This window comes from Periplaneta americana, chromosome 12 (assembly GCF_040183065.1).
Source record: "Periplaneta americana isolate PAMFEO1 chromosome 12, P.americana_PAMFEO1_priV1, whole genome shotgun sequence".
In the NCBI taxonomy this organism is placed as follows: Eukaryota; Metazoa; Arthropoda; class Insecta; order Blattodea; family Blattidae; genus Periplaneta; species Periplaneta americana.
In genome coordinates, this window is record NC_091128.1 from 172709095 (window position 1) to 172728082 (window position 18988).

Consider the following 18988-nt stretch of genomic DNA (forward strand, 5'->3'; position numbering starts at 1 on the left):
CAAAGACAGAGAAGCGATCTTGCATGATATTATAGATATGGCACGCATAAATACACACAAAAAATTTAATCACAGAATGTTGGATAGTTTTTTAATGATGTGGGAAACTCTTCATCACTGCACAGTGAACTGAATTTTGAAAAAAAAATTGTAAATAATTTTTTTAAATCGTAAAAATATTTTTTCATATAGCAGAAGGACAGTGTTTTACAATACTAATTTTCATTATTATACAAGATACAGTAATGGAAGAAAAAATGTTGAATATTTCCAAAAGTTTTACTGCTGTAAGCTGTACCTAACTCCTTAATGATCCTAGGATTTTTAATAGCAACATAAAACTACAAATGCAGATTTCTCTAACTTTAAATTTGAAGTTGTTTCTCTTTTGAACTTGTCGTTGAAATGCTCCAAGAAGAAGGGTAATTTAGGATGGCTATCAATTGCAAAACTCGCCTTATCCAAAATTTAAAAAAAAATGAAAATGAGTTACATATGCGATGTTGTACTTCTTGCAGCTCTCTATCTATTGATAAGGTCGTTCTTCGTAGGTCATTAAATTTTTAAAAAGTATTCATCTCTCATCAAACTTCTTATATTGCAAATATTTTAAGTTGTCTCAGAGAGAAAGAAAAATATACAATCACCATCATTAGACCGATTTCAAATAACCTGATAGCGTTTCCACATATAAATTTCAGTTCAAAATTGTTATCATATACGATTGTAATGCTTCTGTGTACTTCTAGACAACTCGAGAAGTATGGATTCTTTCATAGTCGATCATGTTCAATCGCTTTACGATAGATTATATCGATTGCAGTATAAGATTACGCGCGAAATTTAAATACAGGGTGCGTCAGAAAGAACGGATGGACTTCATATGGCAAGAAAATTGTAAAGATTCATCAAATCAAAAATTTATTGTTATCAACATATTCACCAATACATGCAGTTTATTTATGGAAAACAACATTATCCATATGATGTCCTTGGCTTTCAATACAGGCATCGAGGCGTTTTCTGATGTTCGCCATCACTTTCACAGTCATAGCTGGTGCAATTGCCACGATTTCTTCGCGAATCGCTGTCTTCAGTTCGTCCAGTGTATGTGATCGATGTTTATAAACTTACGCCTTCAAATGGTCCCAAAAAAGAAGTCGCAGGGCGCGAGATCTTACCGTAGCCTCGGACAATGTCAGTGCAATAGAATTTCGTCCAGGTGATTTCTTCTTTAATGTTGAACCTGTGATACGAAATGAAGCCACCCACCGCAAAATTGTATTCCGAGTTGGAATCCTAGCGTGACATCCGATGTCGAAATGAGTCCTGAGTGGCGATCACAGACTCTTCATTTTTCAAAAATGTCTCTACGATGAAAGCACGTTGTACACCAGACCAACACCATGTTCTCAACTGAAACTGCATTCTATGGCTGACCCAACAGTCGTGGTCCCCCTCACTATATCTCTCTCCTCGTTGCGTATCGATAGTTTGAAATCCATCCGTTCTTTCTGACGCACCCTTTATAACGAACTTAAGGAATTACATAAAAACTGTGGGTGTTTGACGAAAACTGTTTTTTTTTTTTTTTTTGCAGACAGCATGAAAAAGTCATTCAAAATTACCCTTCGTCATGTAAAGCGCCAAAACATGGCAACCCTGTATTATTAGTTACATACATAGAAGACAAATTAATTATATTAATTCATTATTCACCTGGTCCATTATCTCCGTCCAATAGCCGACATCAAGCACTTCTTTCTATCCCTCATCATAGAATGTCTTTATACTCATCTTCCTACACTGTAGAAATACCTCGCCTCTGGAATTCGTTACCTAATGACGTCAGGGACTGCCGGACTTTATCACAATTCAAAATTAAATTGGAAAATTTTGTCTTAGTTAATGTTTTTAGGTATTGCTAGAAGTATTGATTTGTGTTTTTTTTTCTTTTTCTTTTCTAATCTAGATTAAAATTGCAAGTTTCTTGTTTGCTAGTTAATTAGTTAGAATACAATTAATTATGATACTTAATCACTCATTTAAAATTTGTGTGACTGCAACCTGTGTATATTTTTGTGTGGCTTTACTTTGTTTAAAGTGTTTTTTTCTCTCTCTTTTATTGTGTAGCTTTACTTTGTATATAGTGTATTTTTTTCTGTTTATTTCTATTATTGTATTTGTATTCCTGGTGTTGTGGAAGAGAAGGCCCTGTGGCCTTAACTACACTAGAATAAATAAATAAATAAATAAATAAATAAATAAATAAATAAATAAATAAATAAATAAATAAATAGCAGATTATAACTCAATAGAAGATGAAATAAAACAAAATAATTTATTTGAGCAAATATCTTTTCTTGTAATAACGGAATGGCTTCAGATTGGTTACATTTTTAATGAGCTCTCAACTGAATGGACTTAGGAACATTTCAGACTTCAAAAGAGCGCGCAATCATTTTTTCATCATGTCTGTGACAGGAGGAATTAATATCTGCGCTGAAGTAGCCCCTGTGCACACATCAGTCATGGCAGAAGCAGTTGCAAAAATAATAGTTCCGAGTATTAATTCAGGGTCACATGCAACAAGCAAGGTGGCATGATGTATGCATACGCCGAATGTAAGTGACGGTGCTGGTACTTACGACAGTCGTTGAAGGCCTGGCTGTAGTTGCGGTTGATGACGATGTCCTGGTTGAAGTTGCTGCCATGAACATCCGCTGCAAGAGTAAAGGCTCATTCACAATGAAAATTAAACATAACCCTAGATCATATATGTAACAGATAGCTCATCCCTATGTTAAAATCGGCAGCATTTTGAACAGAACAACCGCCAGGAGCGCTACCCGTCGGCCGTAAACGAACACGAGATGGCGGTACAGTCGCTAATGCAATTTTTTTTTAAGATGTTTTTATTAAAAGTACCAGGTCTCTTGGACCCTTGCCTTTTACAAAAATATGATTTTATAAATTGAAATATAAATAGGTTTTGTTAAGGAAAATTGATTACTAAGACCATCAAAGACGGAAGTATTTGTTTGAATTTATGTTATGTCTCTTAGTAAAGGGTTGGCATGATGAAGTAGCTTATTCCTGTATGTAGTCTGTATATCTTGAATATGAGCAACCAGGAAGGGTATATGAAGTTCACTGTAGAGTTTGACATTGTTCGTGAGGTAGTGTGCACCAGTGATTGTTCTGCAGACAGCTCTTTGAATTCCTTCCAGATTCTTCAGGTGGCGAGGATGAGCTTGGCCCCATATCTCACAGCAGTAGCTGATGTATGATCTGATGACTGATGTATACAGCAGGACTTCTGCTTTCCTTGAAGTCAGACTTTTGAAAAGTGGATAGAGTGCCATGTATCTTTGATATGCTTTGTCTCTTATGTTTTGAATGTGATGCCTGTAAGATAAACGTTTGTCTAGAAGTACTCCAAGATATTTAACTGATGTGGTAAAAGGTATTATTTGGTTTTGAATACTCAGTTGGTCTATAATCCTGGGAAAACGTTTAGTGAAGACCATCAATTGAGATTTTTCGCCGTTTACTATGCAATTCAAATGAAAATTATGACGTGACTCCTTATGTAACAACTAGATGGCAGCACAGTAAAACTGACAAAATTTAGTACCGTCAAAGCCTATAAGGCCGAGCTATCTGGGTATATTCTATGATCTAGAACATAACGTAAGCGTTAACTTAAGAATGTAAACGTTGACGGTAAAATCAGTAAGTCATACCATCCTTCACGATGGGAACATAAACATAACAGCAAACATACTTGGTAACCATGGAAACATAACAACGACGCCATTTCCTCATATTCTGTCGTATACTTCAGCGCTCAAAGATTGTGTTCTGTTTGCAAATCACGTAAGCATAAGCATGAAAGTTTGGAGTTTGCAAACTTTCATGTTAACGTCTTACGGTAATGTTAATGCCAGTGTTTATGTGAATCATTGTGAATGATCCCATTTGGTAGCCTGGGCGTAAACTTCTTTGTTTATGTTACGGTTATGTTTAATTTTCATTGTGAATGGGTCTTAACCAGGCTTCGAGACTTCGGACCCGAAATCCGCATAACGGCGTACTGAGTATAGTGGTAAAGCGTACAGTGGGTGGGGGTACTGTAGAATCAATGCCAACAAATACGTAAAGGAAAACGTTCGGATTTTAAAGTTCTGACGAATAATTTGGTTTTCATACAAATCTATTTTCAAACTGTGTCTGAAACTATTACACGGTTAGAAAATTCAGAGCAAGAGATGTCAGAAGCCCTCAAATTAGTTGAGGAAATGACACAGAGAATTAATGAGACACCAAGTACACCGGTTACTGAACGTGTAAAATAGAAGTGGAAATCAATTTTATGTAAAAATAACTGATATTGATCACTGTGTAATATAAACAGAAAATTAGTGGACATTGTCACTCGAGAATAAAGGACTGTTTCTTAGAGACTGCAATGATGTTAGGTTTTTCGTTTTGCTCCTATCACGTCATGCGACGTAGAGCGTAGCCAACTGTGTTTGGCAGATAACCGAAAAATATTTACGTTTGAGACACTGAAAATGTATCTTGTAGTACATTGCAATTCGGTACTGTAACTGCACTTCCTAAAGACGACCAATAGGATAAATGAAGAAATTAAAATTGCTACATGTTTATTTCCACCATTAACACTGTGTATAATTAAACACAAATGCTTATAAAAGACAGGAGAATAAATGCTTCTCACATTCTTTTTACATTGTCATTGTGTAATGTATATTTACTTTCAGAATGTCCATATGTGCGTGTTTCCCCATACTACCGTACTCTATTCTAAATACCAACGTTGTTACCTCAACACATCTCTACCTTTCACTACCTGCAGTGAGTCAACAAGCTGTAGTACATTCACAGTAAACTTATTGTATCGGGTCCCAAGTCTCGAAGCCTGGTCTTAACAAAGCAACACGGAGGCGTCAGATTTCAAGATCCTTCTTACGGAGTTTCGATGGTTTTCCATAAAACAGAAAAAAATTTCAGTCGTAGATTTTTAAGTTTAAAATAAAAAAGATAAAAACGTAGTTTGGAAAATCACATCAATAGAATGATGGAGAAAAGTGAGTACAGAGTTGTTTCCGATCTCTGATAACGATTTGAATGACGTCATGTGCGTCAGGAATCGCACCGACAGCTGAATTGCGGCGAGAGGCGACAGACCAGTAGTGAGTGATCTCATAATCAGAGTGCACGGTGTATCACAGCAGCAATGCCCAAGAAAATCGAGCCTTTTTGGGAGGGGTACATAACAACCCCGGTTCGAGTCCTCATGGGGGAAGAAATTTTCTCATGAAATTTCGGCCAGTGTATGGGACCGGTGCCCACCCAGCATCGTGATGCACTTGGGGAGCTACGATAGGTAGCGAAATCAGGTTGCGAATGCCAGCTATAACGGCTGGGAGGATCATCGTGCTAACCGCTCGATACCTCCAGTCTGGTTGGATGATCGTCCACCTCTGCTTCGACATGTGGGCGTGAGGCCAGCAGCCGGCTGGTCGGTCTAGGCCCTTCACGGGCTGTAGCGCCACGGATTATTTTTATATATTATTACATAACAACCCTTTCCGATGCCAAATACAGTTACCGTACGTAAAAGTCATAGGAACATGCAAAAAAAACGTGGTTTCATTATTTCCAAGAAAGGAATCTTGTTTTTACCTAATAAGACTGACAAAGCTCGGATGGGATTAATTCCGGAGTGGAAAAGGCAAGCAAATCCACCCCCTGTCACAAGTCGCCGCACCCCACGAGTTGATACAAATTAATTCCATTCGAGCTTTACCAATCTTATTAAGTATACAGAAAATGCCTTTCTTGGAAATAACGGAACCTCGTGTATTGCAGGCTTCTTTGATTTTTACTTAACTGTACTTGGCATCGGAAAGTAATGTATCCCTCCCAAAAAGGCTCGATTTTCTTGGGAATCTTTACTGTGAGTCGTCGTGCACTCTCACTATGAGATCACTTACTACTGGTCTGTCACCTCGCGCCACAGTTCAGCTGTCGTGTGACTTCTGACGCACATGATGTCATTCAAATTTGTTATCAGAGCTCGGAAACAACCCTGTAGATTCAGAAAACACTGCTAATACAATTTCATACAAAAGTGGATAAGACGGATTTTGGAACCTGGTGCCACACACCATAATCTGCTTCGCTGTGTCAGTATCAGCATTTTCGTCTCGGCTTCATTGTCATCATCATCATCATCATCGGTCTCCCAACTAACACTCTATATGCATTTCTGGATTCGCCCATACGTGCTACATGCCCTGCCCATCTCAAACGTCTGGATTTAATGTTCCTAATGATGTCAGGTGAAGAATACAATGCGTGCAGTTCTGCGTTGTGTAACTTTCTCCATTCTCCTGTAACTTCATCCCTCTTAACCCCAAATATTTTCCTAAGCACCTTATTCTCGATCACCCGTAACCTCTGTTCCTCTCTCAAAGTGAGAGTCCAAGTTTCACAACCATACAGAACAACCGGTAATATAACTGTTTTATAAATTCTAACTTTTCCACTACTTATTACTGCATGCAAATGGTTAAGAAAATAATAGTCGCATCTTTTGGTAGTGTTTGTTTCCATCATCGAGCGGTCCATCAAGGACAGGTTTCGTTGATATATTGTACATTTACAACACAAAAACCCTAAGTTTATTTCTCGTTTCAAGGAAGCAGTGTAAATATTTTTTTTCCTGTAAGCATGATGGTTCAAACGTTATAAATCGTGACTCTAATGATGTTTTATATTACTACTTACTTACTGGCTTGTAAGGAATCCGCAGGTTCATTGCCGCCCTCACATAAGCCCGCCATTGGTCCCTATCCTGAGCAAGATTAATCCATTCTCTAGCATCATATCCCACCTCCCTCAAATCCATTTTAATATTATCTTCCCATCTACGTCTCGGCCTCCCCAAAGGTCTTTTTCCCCTCCGGTCTCCCAACTAACACTCTGTATGCATTTCTGGATTCGCCCTTACGTGCTACATGCCCTATCCATCTCAAATGTCTGGATTTAATGTTCCTATGTCACGTGAAGAAAACAATGCGTGCAGTTCTGTGTTGTGTAACTTTCTCCATTCTCCTGTAACTTCATCCCTCTTAGCCCCAAATATTTTCCTAAGCACATTATTCTCAAACACCCCTAACCTATGTTCCTCTCTCAAAGTGAGAGTCCAAGTTTCATAACCATACAGAACAACCGGTAATATAACTGTTTTATAAATTCTAACTTTCAGATTTTTTGACAGCAGACTGGATGATAAAAGTTTTTTAACCGAATAATAACACGCATTCCCCATATTTATTCTGTGTTTAATTTCCTCTCGAGTATCATTTATATTTGTTACTGTTGCTCCAAGATATTTGAACTCCTCCACCTCTTCGAAAGATAAATTTCCAATTTTTATATTTCCATTTCGTACAATATTCTCGTCACGAGACATAATCATATACTAAATAAATAAACTATTAATATTACTATTAATATTAATATTCACACAGACTCCAACCGGATTGGTATCAAGGTCACTCTTTCGGACCTTATGAGGGCCAGTATTTAATATGAATACTCCCCTTTACACAGACTCCAACCGCATTGGACCACGTAGGACCAAGCAGATGCCAGAAGAAGAACCTACAACTTATACTTAGGAACGAGAAGCCAGGTCTCCACATGTACGCGGGGCCTCCCTTCCCTTCATCCGGACATCGGGCATGGTATCAAGGTCACTCTTTCGGACCTTATGAGGGCCAGTATTTAATATGAATACTCCCCTTCATACAGACCTCAACCGGGTTGGACAACGTAGGACCAATCAGATGCCAAAAGGAGAACCTACGACCTATCACAGCAAGTACTCCCCCCCCCCCCATCGAGACTACTATATATAGAAGAGCTGGCAGACTATTTTCTTATCCAACAACTGCTCTGAAGATGGCCACAACACAGCGGTCGAAACGTCAGCCAATAACACCAAGACAACGCGGTAGAAGCCCTGAAGCTTATCCACACACCATATTAATATTACTACTACTACTATTATTGTTATTATTATTATTATTATTATTATTATTACTACTACTATTACTAATATTATTATTACGTTTATTATTATTATTACTACTATTACTAATATTATTATTACTATTATTATTATTATTACTACTACTATTACTAATATTATTATTACTATTATTATTATTATTACTACTACTATTACTAATATTATTATTACTATTATTATTATTATTACTACTATTACTAATATTATTATTACTATTATTATTATTACTACTATTACTAATATTATTATTACTATTATTATTATTATTACTACTACTGTTACTAATATTATTATTACTATTATTATTATTATTATTATTACTACTACTATTACTAATATTATTATTACTATTATTGTTATTATTGCTACTACTATTACTAATATTATTATTATTTTTTTATTATTACTACTACTATTACTAATATTATTATTACTATTATTGTTATTATTACTGCTACTATTACTAATATTATTATTATTTTTTATTATTACTACTACTATTACTAATATTATTATTACTATTATTATTATTATTATTTCTATTACTAATATTATTATTACTATTATTATTATTATTACTACTACTGTTACTAATATTATTATTACTATTATTATTATTATTATTACTACTACTATTACTAATATTATTATTACTATTATTATTATTACTACTACTATTACTAATATTATTATTATTATTATTATTATTATTATTATTGTTATTATTATTGGTATTATTATTATTATTATTGGTATTATTATTGGTATTATTATTGGTATTATTATTATTATTATTATTATTATTATTATTATTGGTATTATTATTATTATTATTATTATTATTGGTATTATTATTATTATTATTATTATTATTATTATTGGTATTATTATTATTATTATTATTATTGGTATTATTATTATTATTATTATTATTGGTATTATTATTATTATTATTATTATTATTACCACCATCATCATCATGGTTATCAAGCGTTATTTATCGCCGTGATCGTCATCATAATCGTCAACGTGAGCACCCATCTCATCTCGCTCTCACGTTACGCGGCATTAGGCTCAACGTGTCTCTGGTTTCTGGATGCAGCTAGTAGACGTCGGTGCACCCTGGCACCGCAATAAATCACATGTCGATCCCTGGGGAGACGCTTTTAAAGCCCACCTGCACGACATCGCGTTGTCATGACGACCACGTGCCGCCGGATTTTATACCCATACATCGAGTAGGACGAAGTGAGAGCGCATAATTCCAATCACGGAAGTGTACTTACTTGCAGCAGCAGCAGACCGGTTGTGCTCCAAAATAAGTCATGTTTGTGTTCTGCAGATTTCTGTTAGCTGTCAGAAGCTGACGTAACATCTATCTCGAATGGCATCGAGGTGATGAAAAGCAGAACGGCTTTGGAATCGAACTGGACACATCTATCTATCAACGACTTGATCGAGCGGTCCATCAAGGACAGGTTTCGTTGATATGTTGTACATTTACAACACAAAAACCCTAAGTTTATTTCTCGTTTCAAGGAAGCAGTGTAAATATTTTTTTTTCCTGTAAGCATGATGGTTCAAACGTTATAAATCGTGACTCTAATGATGTTTTATATTACTACTTACTTACTGGCTTTTAAGGAACCCGCAGGTTCATTGCCGCCCTCACATAAGCCCGTCATTGGTCCCTATCCTGAGCAAGATTAATCCATCCTCTATCATCATATCCCACCTCCCTCAAATCCATTTTAATATTATCTTCCCATCTACGTCTCGGCCTCCCCAAAGGTCTTTTTCCCTATGGCCTCCCACCTAACGGCTTATTTGAAGGTTTCGTAACAAGCTGTTTTTTACGGTGATGGGTTATTAGCCCTTCGCCCAACCCCCAAGCTGGAGGACCACCCCTCATCGGCTGTCCGCGACTGCTTATTCAATATATTCACAGCTACCCTCCATATCCGGAGGCCGTCTCCTCGATCCGCAAGATGTTTTATATTGAAAAACAAAATACATTTAGTACTAATCAAGACATTCATAATTTTAATAGGCGTACAAGACATAAATCATCTCCATCTACCCTCTGTTAGTCTAAGTTGTTATAAAAAAGGAGTTCACTATACATGTATTACTGTCTTCAGTGCTCAGCCTAATTTTCTTAAACCTTTGAAGGACCATAAGAAAAGGTTTGGAACAGAATCGAGCAAATCTCTACATATTCATACGCTACCTGTACATAACTGAGGAATATTGTTTATGCTTGTAAATTGAATTAATCTAGTTGATATGTATTGCACAATTTTGTATAGCTCAACTAAAATACGCTTGTAAATTGAATAGGAATCTGTTTACTATGTATTGTATAGTATTGTATTGATTGTATATTTTTGTATAGCTTCACTAGGTTGAGGTCGGGAGAACGAGCAGGCTGGGATGTCTGTCCCTCACGAATTATCGATTTAAAATTAGACAGTTACGCAATAATAGACCAAGCGCCAAAAACCTGTTTCGAGATATTGGCCATTGAAATAAATCTGTTTTTTTTTTTTATAAAACATTTTATGCAAGAAGTATTATAACCGGTATGGCATAGTTGCGCCCCGTGGTCAATTGGGAGGCCTAGGCATGGCACAGTTGCACCCCGAAGAAATCAGGTAGCAGATGGGACCTGGCATAGTTGCGCCCCGAAGATATCATGTAGCAGGATGGACATGGCATAGTTGCGCCCCGATGAGCATAGTACACACGAAAGTGATTGTCATAAAATAAATAAATTACTTAAAAATATTACAGTGATAGCTGCATTGAAATCAGGTAGGCCTAGCGTATGATCAATTTTGCTATTTAAAATAACACTTTTTTATTGATCACAAACAATAAATGAACTGAATTTTTTGTTTCTACATCGATATCTTAACCCTACGGTACAGGTTTCGAAAAATGAAACTTATAACCATTATCAATTATTAACTCTTCACCCTTTTCACTAAACTTAACATTCACACAACTGCTGGATTAAAACACAGCAGAAATTTTGGACCCAAAATATATAATACATTAATTAGAGCTTACCCTGAGCTAAGTACACTTAACACACATAGATTTAAGAAACAAATCAGATTAATTATTTAATTGTTTAAGCTAATTGAGTTAAAAATTGTTACTCTAATATTCATGTACTTCTGTATTTTCTATTTGTATATAGACCCTGTTATTACATGCTGTATGTATTTATTAATGTGATTGTGCTCAATGAACTCTCGTAATTTTGTGATATATTTTGTATAACTGATCTGAACTGCGCCCGAGCACGAGCTTCTGCTCTTTCGGGCTGCAATGCCTAATGTAGCTCAAGTGTATAGTATTAATAAATATTATTATTATTATTATTATTATTATTATTATTATTATTATTATTATTTTAAATTAACCTCACTATACGCCACAGACGGTGTGAAAATCACTAATAAAATGTCAACACTGCTAAGGCCCCATATTCCAACGGCTCACTCATTTGAATATGTCAGTTAATAAAGTACTGCCAACTTCATGGTGTTCATTTTAACGGTAGGCTATCGATAATCACTGCATAAACAGTAGAAAAACAGTTAATAAAGTACTGCCAACTTCATGGTGTTCATTTTAACGGTAGGCTATCGATAATCACTGCATAAACGGTAGAAAAACAGTTAATAAAGTACTGCCAACTTCATGGTGTTCATTTTATCGGTAGGCTATCGATAATCACTGCATAAACAGTAGAAAAACAGTTAATAAAGTACTGCCAACTTCATGGTGTTCATTTTAACTGTAGGCTATCGATAATCACTGCATAAACAGTAGAAAAACAGTTAATAAAGTACTGCCAACTTCATGGTGTTCATTTTAACGGTAGGCTATTGATAATCACTGCATAAACGGTAGAAAAACAGTTAATAAAGTACTGCCAACTTCATGGTGTTCATTTTAACGGTAGGCTATCGATAATCACTGCATAAACGGTAGAAAAACAGTTAATAAAGTACTGCCAACTTCATGGTGTTCATTTTAACGGTAGGCTATCGATAATCACTGCATAAACAGTAGAAAAACAGTTAATAAAGTACTGCCAACTTCATGGTGTTCATTTTAACGGTAGGCTATTGATAATCACTGCATAAACAGTAGAAAAACAGTTAATAAAGTACTGCCAACTTCATGGTGTTCATATTAACGGTAGGCTATCGATAATCACTGCATAAACAGTAGAAAAGAGTTAATAAAGTACTGCCAACTTCATGGTGTTCATTTTAACGGTAGGCTATTGATAATCACTGCATAAACAGTAGAAAAACAGTTAATAAAGTACTGCCAACTTCATGGTGTTCATTTTAACGGTAGGCTATCGATAATCACTGCATTAACGGTAGGAAAACAGTTAATAAAATACAGTCAACTTCATGGTTTTCATTTTAATGGTATCGATAATGAATATAAATCGAATAAGAAATCAATAAGGTTGGTTGATTACGAGGCTCGAGTTCCCGTAGTGTCTTTTTCTCTCCTATTTCTTCGGGGCGCAACTATGCCACGACCTTTTCTCTACCTGAAGGGAACGGGGCGCAACTATGCCATGCCTTTTTCTCTACCTGATGGGAACGGGGCGCAACTATGCCATGCCTTTTTCTCTACCTGATGGGAACGGGGCGCAACTATGCCATGCCTTTTTCTCTACCTGAAGGGAACGGGGCGCAACTATGCTATGCCTTTTTCTCTACCTGATGGGAACGGGGCGCAACTATGCCATGCCTTTTTCTCTACCTGATGGGAACGGGGCGCAACTATGCCATGCCTTTTTCTCTACCTGATGGGAACGGGGCGCAACTATGCCATGCCTTTTTCTCTACCTGATGGGAACGGGGAGCAACTATGCCATGCCTTTTTCTCTACCTGATGGGAACGGAGCGCAACTATGCCCACAAAACAGGGACCCTTTTTTATATGCTGCATTTTATCTGACCGTGTGGCGCAACTATGCCCTGCTCATTTTAATATTCATACTATTACAAAAAATAGCACAAATAATAAAAAAAGGCTAATCGATTTTTAATAAGAGACCAGAAGTTGAATTAATATTTCGAAGCAAAATAAATAAATGAATTTTATGCAATAAACGAATTTTTGCTTATAAATAGCAGCAAAATTTAGATATCTCATTCATGGTTTTTTCCGAGTTAAATTAGCCTGCCATCAACAGATTTGGGCACATATCTCATTTTTTTTCAAATTGTCGGTTGGTCTATTATCGCGTAACGCCGTCAAATTGTTGTAGCAGCAAAAGCAAAATGAGGCAGTGCACCATCATGCATGAACCACGTGCGCTGAATTAAGTTCAGTGGAACTTCTTCAAACAAAACATTTAAGTCATTTGTTTAAAAGTCGCAGTATGGTGCTGTCAGTGAAAATTACATATGTGGCTTGTTTATCATCACAGAGGTATTAAGTACGTACATCAAAAACAATGACTGTAACTAAAGAACTAAGCGAAATTGACTGTGTGTTTATATGAACGTTTTTGCTTGTTTTCAGGTCTTCTATCAATTCCTCAGAGCTTCCCCACATAATTTGATACACTTTGTATATAAAACATAATTAACAGAATTTGGAGTAATTTCAAAGATCCTTGGATTTTTCACAGCAACATGAAACTTTAAAATACAGTTTTCTAAGAGTTTAAAATTAGAGTTGTTTCCCGTTAAGAACTAGCTCGTCGATATGCAATATGATGTACGGTATCTATAAAAATAAAAACAAAAAGCTTATATTATGATGGGTTATATTTATGAATTTAGTAGACCTAAGGCCGATTGTATAAATCATTTAAGCTTAGATCAGATGTTAAATTGATCCTCGTTATAGTTGAACTTGGAATTTTGTGTTGTATAAAGTCTAATCTGAGATTAATTTGTCTTAAACTAAAATAAACTTTCTTCTTCTTCTCCTTCTTCTTCTCCTTCTTCTTCTTCTTCTTCTTCTCCTTCTCCTTCTTCTTCTTCTTCTTCTTCTCCTTCTTCTTCTTCTTCTTCTTCTTCTTCTTCAGTCCCTTCTGCTGCTAAGCGTCGGGTTCGCCCCTCTCCGTCCATTTCATCCATTTCTCTACACATTCTCTTCATCTCTACCATTGTTTTTTCCTTTCTGTTGGCCTATTCTTTCTATTGTATCCTCCCATTTAATCCTTGGTCTTCCTCTTCTCTTTCTTCCTTCCACTCTCATTTCCATCACCTGTTTAACCTTCCTTTCCTCTCCCATACGATATACATTCCCAAACCATTTCAACTGCCTTTCATTAATCACCTCTGTTGATGCTTTTCTCATTTTGACTTCTTCTCTTATCCTGTCATTCCTTATCCTATCTCTTCTGGTCTTTCCTACAGTTCTTCTAAGATATTTCATTTCCCCTGCTGTTAATTTACTTCGATGTTTAACTAAGGCCCAATTATATAAATCTCCCTGACTAAAGATCAACTTTGATCGAAGATCGAAAAGTGAACCGAGTTCAGACACTTCTTCTATTGTATAAAACTTTCCTGCGATCAAATTACCTTGGTTCAAATGCAATCTAAGTTCACGTGAAAAGGATTTGGCAACATCGCATAAACAGGTGAAAAACGTGATGCGCGGACAGGTTTGTTCAGTGTTGCCAATCTAGCGACTTTAACTCTTTTTCAATAACAATTTCTTTTAACTTTTATATTGCTTAAATAGGAATTTAGCGACCTTTTTAGCACCCCATAGTGACAAAATTTAATCTTTCTTTGTCGATAATGAGAAATCTAGCGACTTTACAACTACTTTTTGGCGACTTTCCGTACACTCTGTTGGAGACACTGGTTTTTTGTGCAATGTAAATAATGGCGGACAATAAGAAGAAGGTTGACTGTTCTCCAAGTTGTTATCATGTTATGGTGTTTGATACTGCTAAACATAATAAAGCTTTATAAAACGACAATTTTCGTTTAGTAATACAGTTAATTGAAAATTTATGAATGTACCTATCATATCCGTTAATAATTAATGGTTGTTATAAACATAATATAATTATAGATTATGTTATTTGATACTGCTGAACACGATAGAGCCTTATAAAATATAAGAATGTGTATTAAGGCAAGAAATTGAAAGAAATATATATAAATGTACCTATCATATCTATTGATATTAATAATAATGGATATTTCATTTGCACAATCTGTCACTCGTGTATTTCAAACAGAAAAGAAATAACTGAACTTGGATCATCTAACTTAATCGGAGAAATTTCTTCAGTCAAAGTTGACTTTAGTTTGAGACAAATTAATCTCAGATTAGACTTTATACAACACAAAATTCCAAGTTCAGCTGAAACAAGGATCAATTTAACCTCTGATCTAAGATTAAATGGTTTATACAATCGGGCCTAAGAGTGGTAAGCTTTCGGTACTATATTGTATTATAGGTTTAATTATCGAATTATATATCTGTATTTTAGTCTTAATGGTTATTTCTTTTTTTCCCCAACTATTGTATTACTTATTTGATAGTATGCTGATGTTGCTTTCTTTACCCTGTTCGGTACTTCATGATCTACTCTTCCATCACTAGTTATTATTGTTCCCAAATATTTAAAACTTTCCACTCTCTCCAGGTTCTGTCCTTCATATTCAATGTTAAGTTCTGTTCCCTGTCCATTTTCCTTAGAGATCCACATTACTTTACTCTTGTTGACATTAATCCGCATCCCTTTTCTCATTAACTCTTCGTTCCATTCCATCAGCATGTGTTGTAGCCTTTCAGGTGTTTCTGCTATTAATGCAATATCATCTGCATAGATTAACATTTGTAAATATACTGGTCTTAATCTCCAATTTCCCACTTTAGTTCTATGTGTCCTACGTTTACATATAAAATCAACTTTGACTGAAGAAATTTCTTCGATTAAGTTAGATGATCCAAATTCAGTTATTTCTTTTCTGTTTAAAGTATACGAGTGGCAGATTGTGCAAAAAGAATAACCGTTATTATTAATATATATGGTAGATACATTTATATATATAAATATTTTTTTTTCTTGCCTTAATATACAAACATTCTTATATTTCATAAGCCTTTTTCGTGTTCAGCAGTATCAAATAACATAATCTATAATTATATTATGTTTATAACAACCATTTTATTATTAATGGATATGATAGGTACATTCATAAATTTTCAATCAACTGTTTTACTAAACGAAAATTATCGTTTTATAAAGCTTTATTATGTTTAGCAGCATCAAACACCATAACATGATAACAATTTGGAGAACAGTCAACCTTCTTCTTATTGTCCGCCATTATTTACAACGTACAAAAGAAACCAGTGTATCCAACAGAGTGTGCGAAAGTCGCCAAAAAGTAGTTGGAAAGTCGCTAGATTTCTTATTGTCAACAAAGAAAGATTAAATTTTGTCACTATGAGGTGCTAAGAAGGTCGCTAAATCACTATTTAAGCAATATAGAAGTTAAAAGAAATTGTCGTCGAAAAAGAGTTAAAGTCGCTAAATTGGCTACACTGAACAAACCTGTACAACATGGCCCGCGCATCACATACTTCACCTGTTTATGCGATGTTGCCAAGTCCTTTTCACGTGAACTTAGATTGCATTTGAACCAGGGTAATTTGATCGCAGAAAAGTTTTATACAATAGCGGTCTTACTAATAAACCGTGTATAGTTTATATACGAGACTTATGCAGCGTTGAGACAGAAAACGTTACTAATAAACCGTGAATAAGCTATGGACGTATAAACAGGCTGTAACTATACAATGGGAATTGCTTTGCAGTAGTTATACATACGAAACCCCTTGTTTAAGCGTTGTATACAGAGAAAAAAATGGCCGCCCCTCTAACAGCTGTTCATATCGACTGTCATTTTATGATAATGGATGCCTTGTAACCACAGAAGAACACACCAAAGAGCACAGAATAAGTAGAATAATATTGCTGTAGCTTGTACTCTTTGGCAAAATATAGTGTGGTAATCGATTAGAGCTAGTTGTACTATTGATATTTCACACTCCACAGTAGAGCACTCTACCGGATGTAATAGAGAACCTCAGATATTCTATTACCTTTCGTAACGAAGTAATGACGAAACTATGACGTAGCTGTGTAACAGTTATACTGTTATACACGACGTATGTAGTGATTATTAGTAAGGAATTTACACACGGCTTATAAACGAGCTACTCATTGTATAAGTATAAGACAGTTAAACGTCTGTATATAGAGTTTTTATTAGTAAGACCGTAGAAGAAGTGTCTGAACTCGGTTCACTTTCCGATCTTCGATCAAAATTGATCTTTAGTCAGGGAGTTTTATACAATTGGGCCTTAGAAAACAATAGAATATTTCCAATACTCACTGCACGTGTACTTGCTTTCATCCTCTCCATTCGGGCAGTCTATGTGACCGTTGCAGATGAATCTCTGGGGCAGGCAGATGGAGGAGTTCCCGCAGGGGAACGTGCCTTCCGCGCAGGCGCCTGGAACATGAACAGGAACGTTATTCATTACAAATCTGGATGTCTTGAGCTAATTTACACTTAATTTTAATGTGAAACAGTGCAGCAGACATGCTGGACATATGTTTGCACCGCTTTTGCGAGTCAAACCTAAGTTATCGGCATTCTTACCGAACACGAGGTTACTTTTTGAAGGCCGACTCGTTGGGTTTTCCCGGCCTCTTGTTCCAACAAAGGATACAATACATGGGTGTTTCTTATCATTTATTGTACTATAAGCAGTAACATGAGCTGCAACCAGGAAATCAAAAGAAGGATGGCAATGGCCAAGGAAACTTTTAATAGCAAAAGGCGCATCTTCTGCGGACCTCTGGAAAAAGAACTAAGGAAGAGACTAGTGAAGTGCTTTGCGTGGAGTGTGGCATTATATGGGGCGGAAGCATGGATATTACGACGAAGTGAAGAGAAGCGAATAGAAGCATTTAAAATTGTGGATAAGGAGAAGACTGGAACGTGTGAAGTGGAAAGACAGAATATGAAATTAAGTTGTGTTGGAAAGTGTGGGTGAAGAAAGAATGATGCTGAAACCAATCAGGAAGAGGAAAAAGAATTGGTCGAGCCATTTGCAGAGAAGAAACTGTCTACTGAAGGATGCACTGGAAGGAATGGTGAACGGGAGAAATATCAGATGATAGACGACATTAAGATCATGTATCATATGAGGAGACAAAATGAAGGCAGAAAATAGGAAAGATTGAAGTATGTATGTATGTATGTATGTATGTATGCATGTATGTATGTATGTATGTATGTATGTATGTATGTATGTATGTATGTATGTATGTATGTATGTATGTATGTATGTATGTATGTATGTGTGTATGTATTTATACTGCAAGTGGGAAAGCACCCGGTGGCAGTGGTATACACAATATAAGCAATACACAATAAAATTACAACACACAATACAATTAGATATACAAAACAATTAGATATACAAAACAATTAGATATACAAAACAATTATATATACAGTGCAATAAGAATACACAATACAATTATACACAATAATTACAATACTACATAAAATGACCTAATTAATAAGTGAACCTAATTTCACATTACAACCTACATATGTATAGGCCCCACATAAGTTTCACGTTGGTACTGATAACAACCTTTCACTTTACTCTCATCTCACTCACTGTACTGGCACTGTGACACATTTCACTGACACTAGAACACATTTCACTGACACTATATAACTTCAGTGACACTATAGAAACACATTTCATTGACACTATAAATTATCACTGATCGGAACTATTCACTGCACTGTA

At 35.7% G+C, this 18988-nt stretch overlaps 1 protein-coding gene across 4 annotated transcripts in view; it reads right to left on the minus strand.

Annotated features, from left to right (window-relative positions):
* The window catches only part of LOC138711198 (relaxin receptor 1-like), a 125016-nt gene that overhangs the window by 75270 nt on the left and 30758 nt on the right, over positions 1 to 18988 (minus strand). For all 4 annotated transcript variants that reach the window (XM_069842571.1, XM_069842570.1, XM_069842569.1 and 1 more), the window contains exons 2-3: positions 17551 to 17670; positions 2649 to 2723 (exon numbers count right to left, since the gene is read on the minus strand). In XM_069842571.1, the coding sequence (XP_069698672.1) occupies positions 2649 to 2723; positions 17551 to 17670 (195 nt within the window). The remainder of the gene's footprint in view (positions 1 to 2648; positions 2724 to 17550; positions 17671 to 18988) is intronic.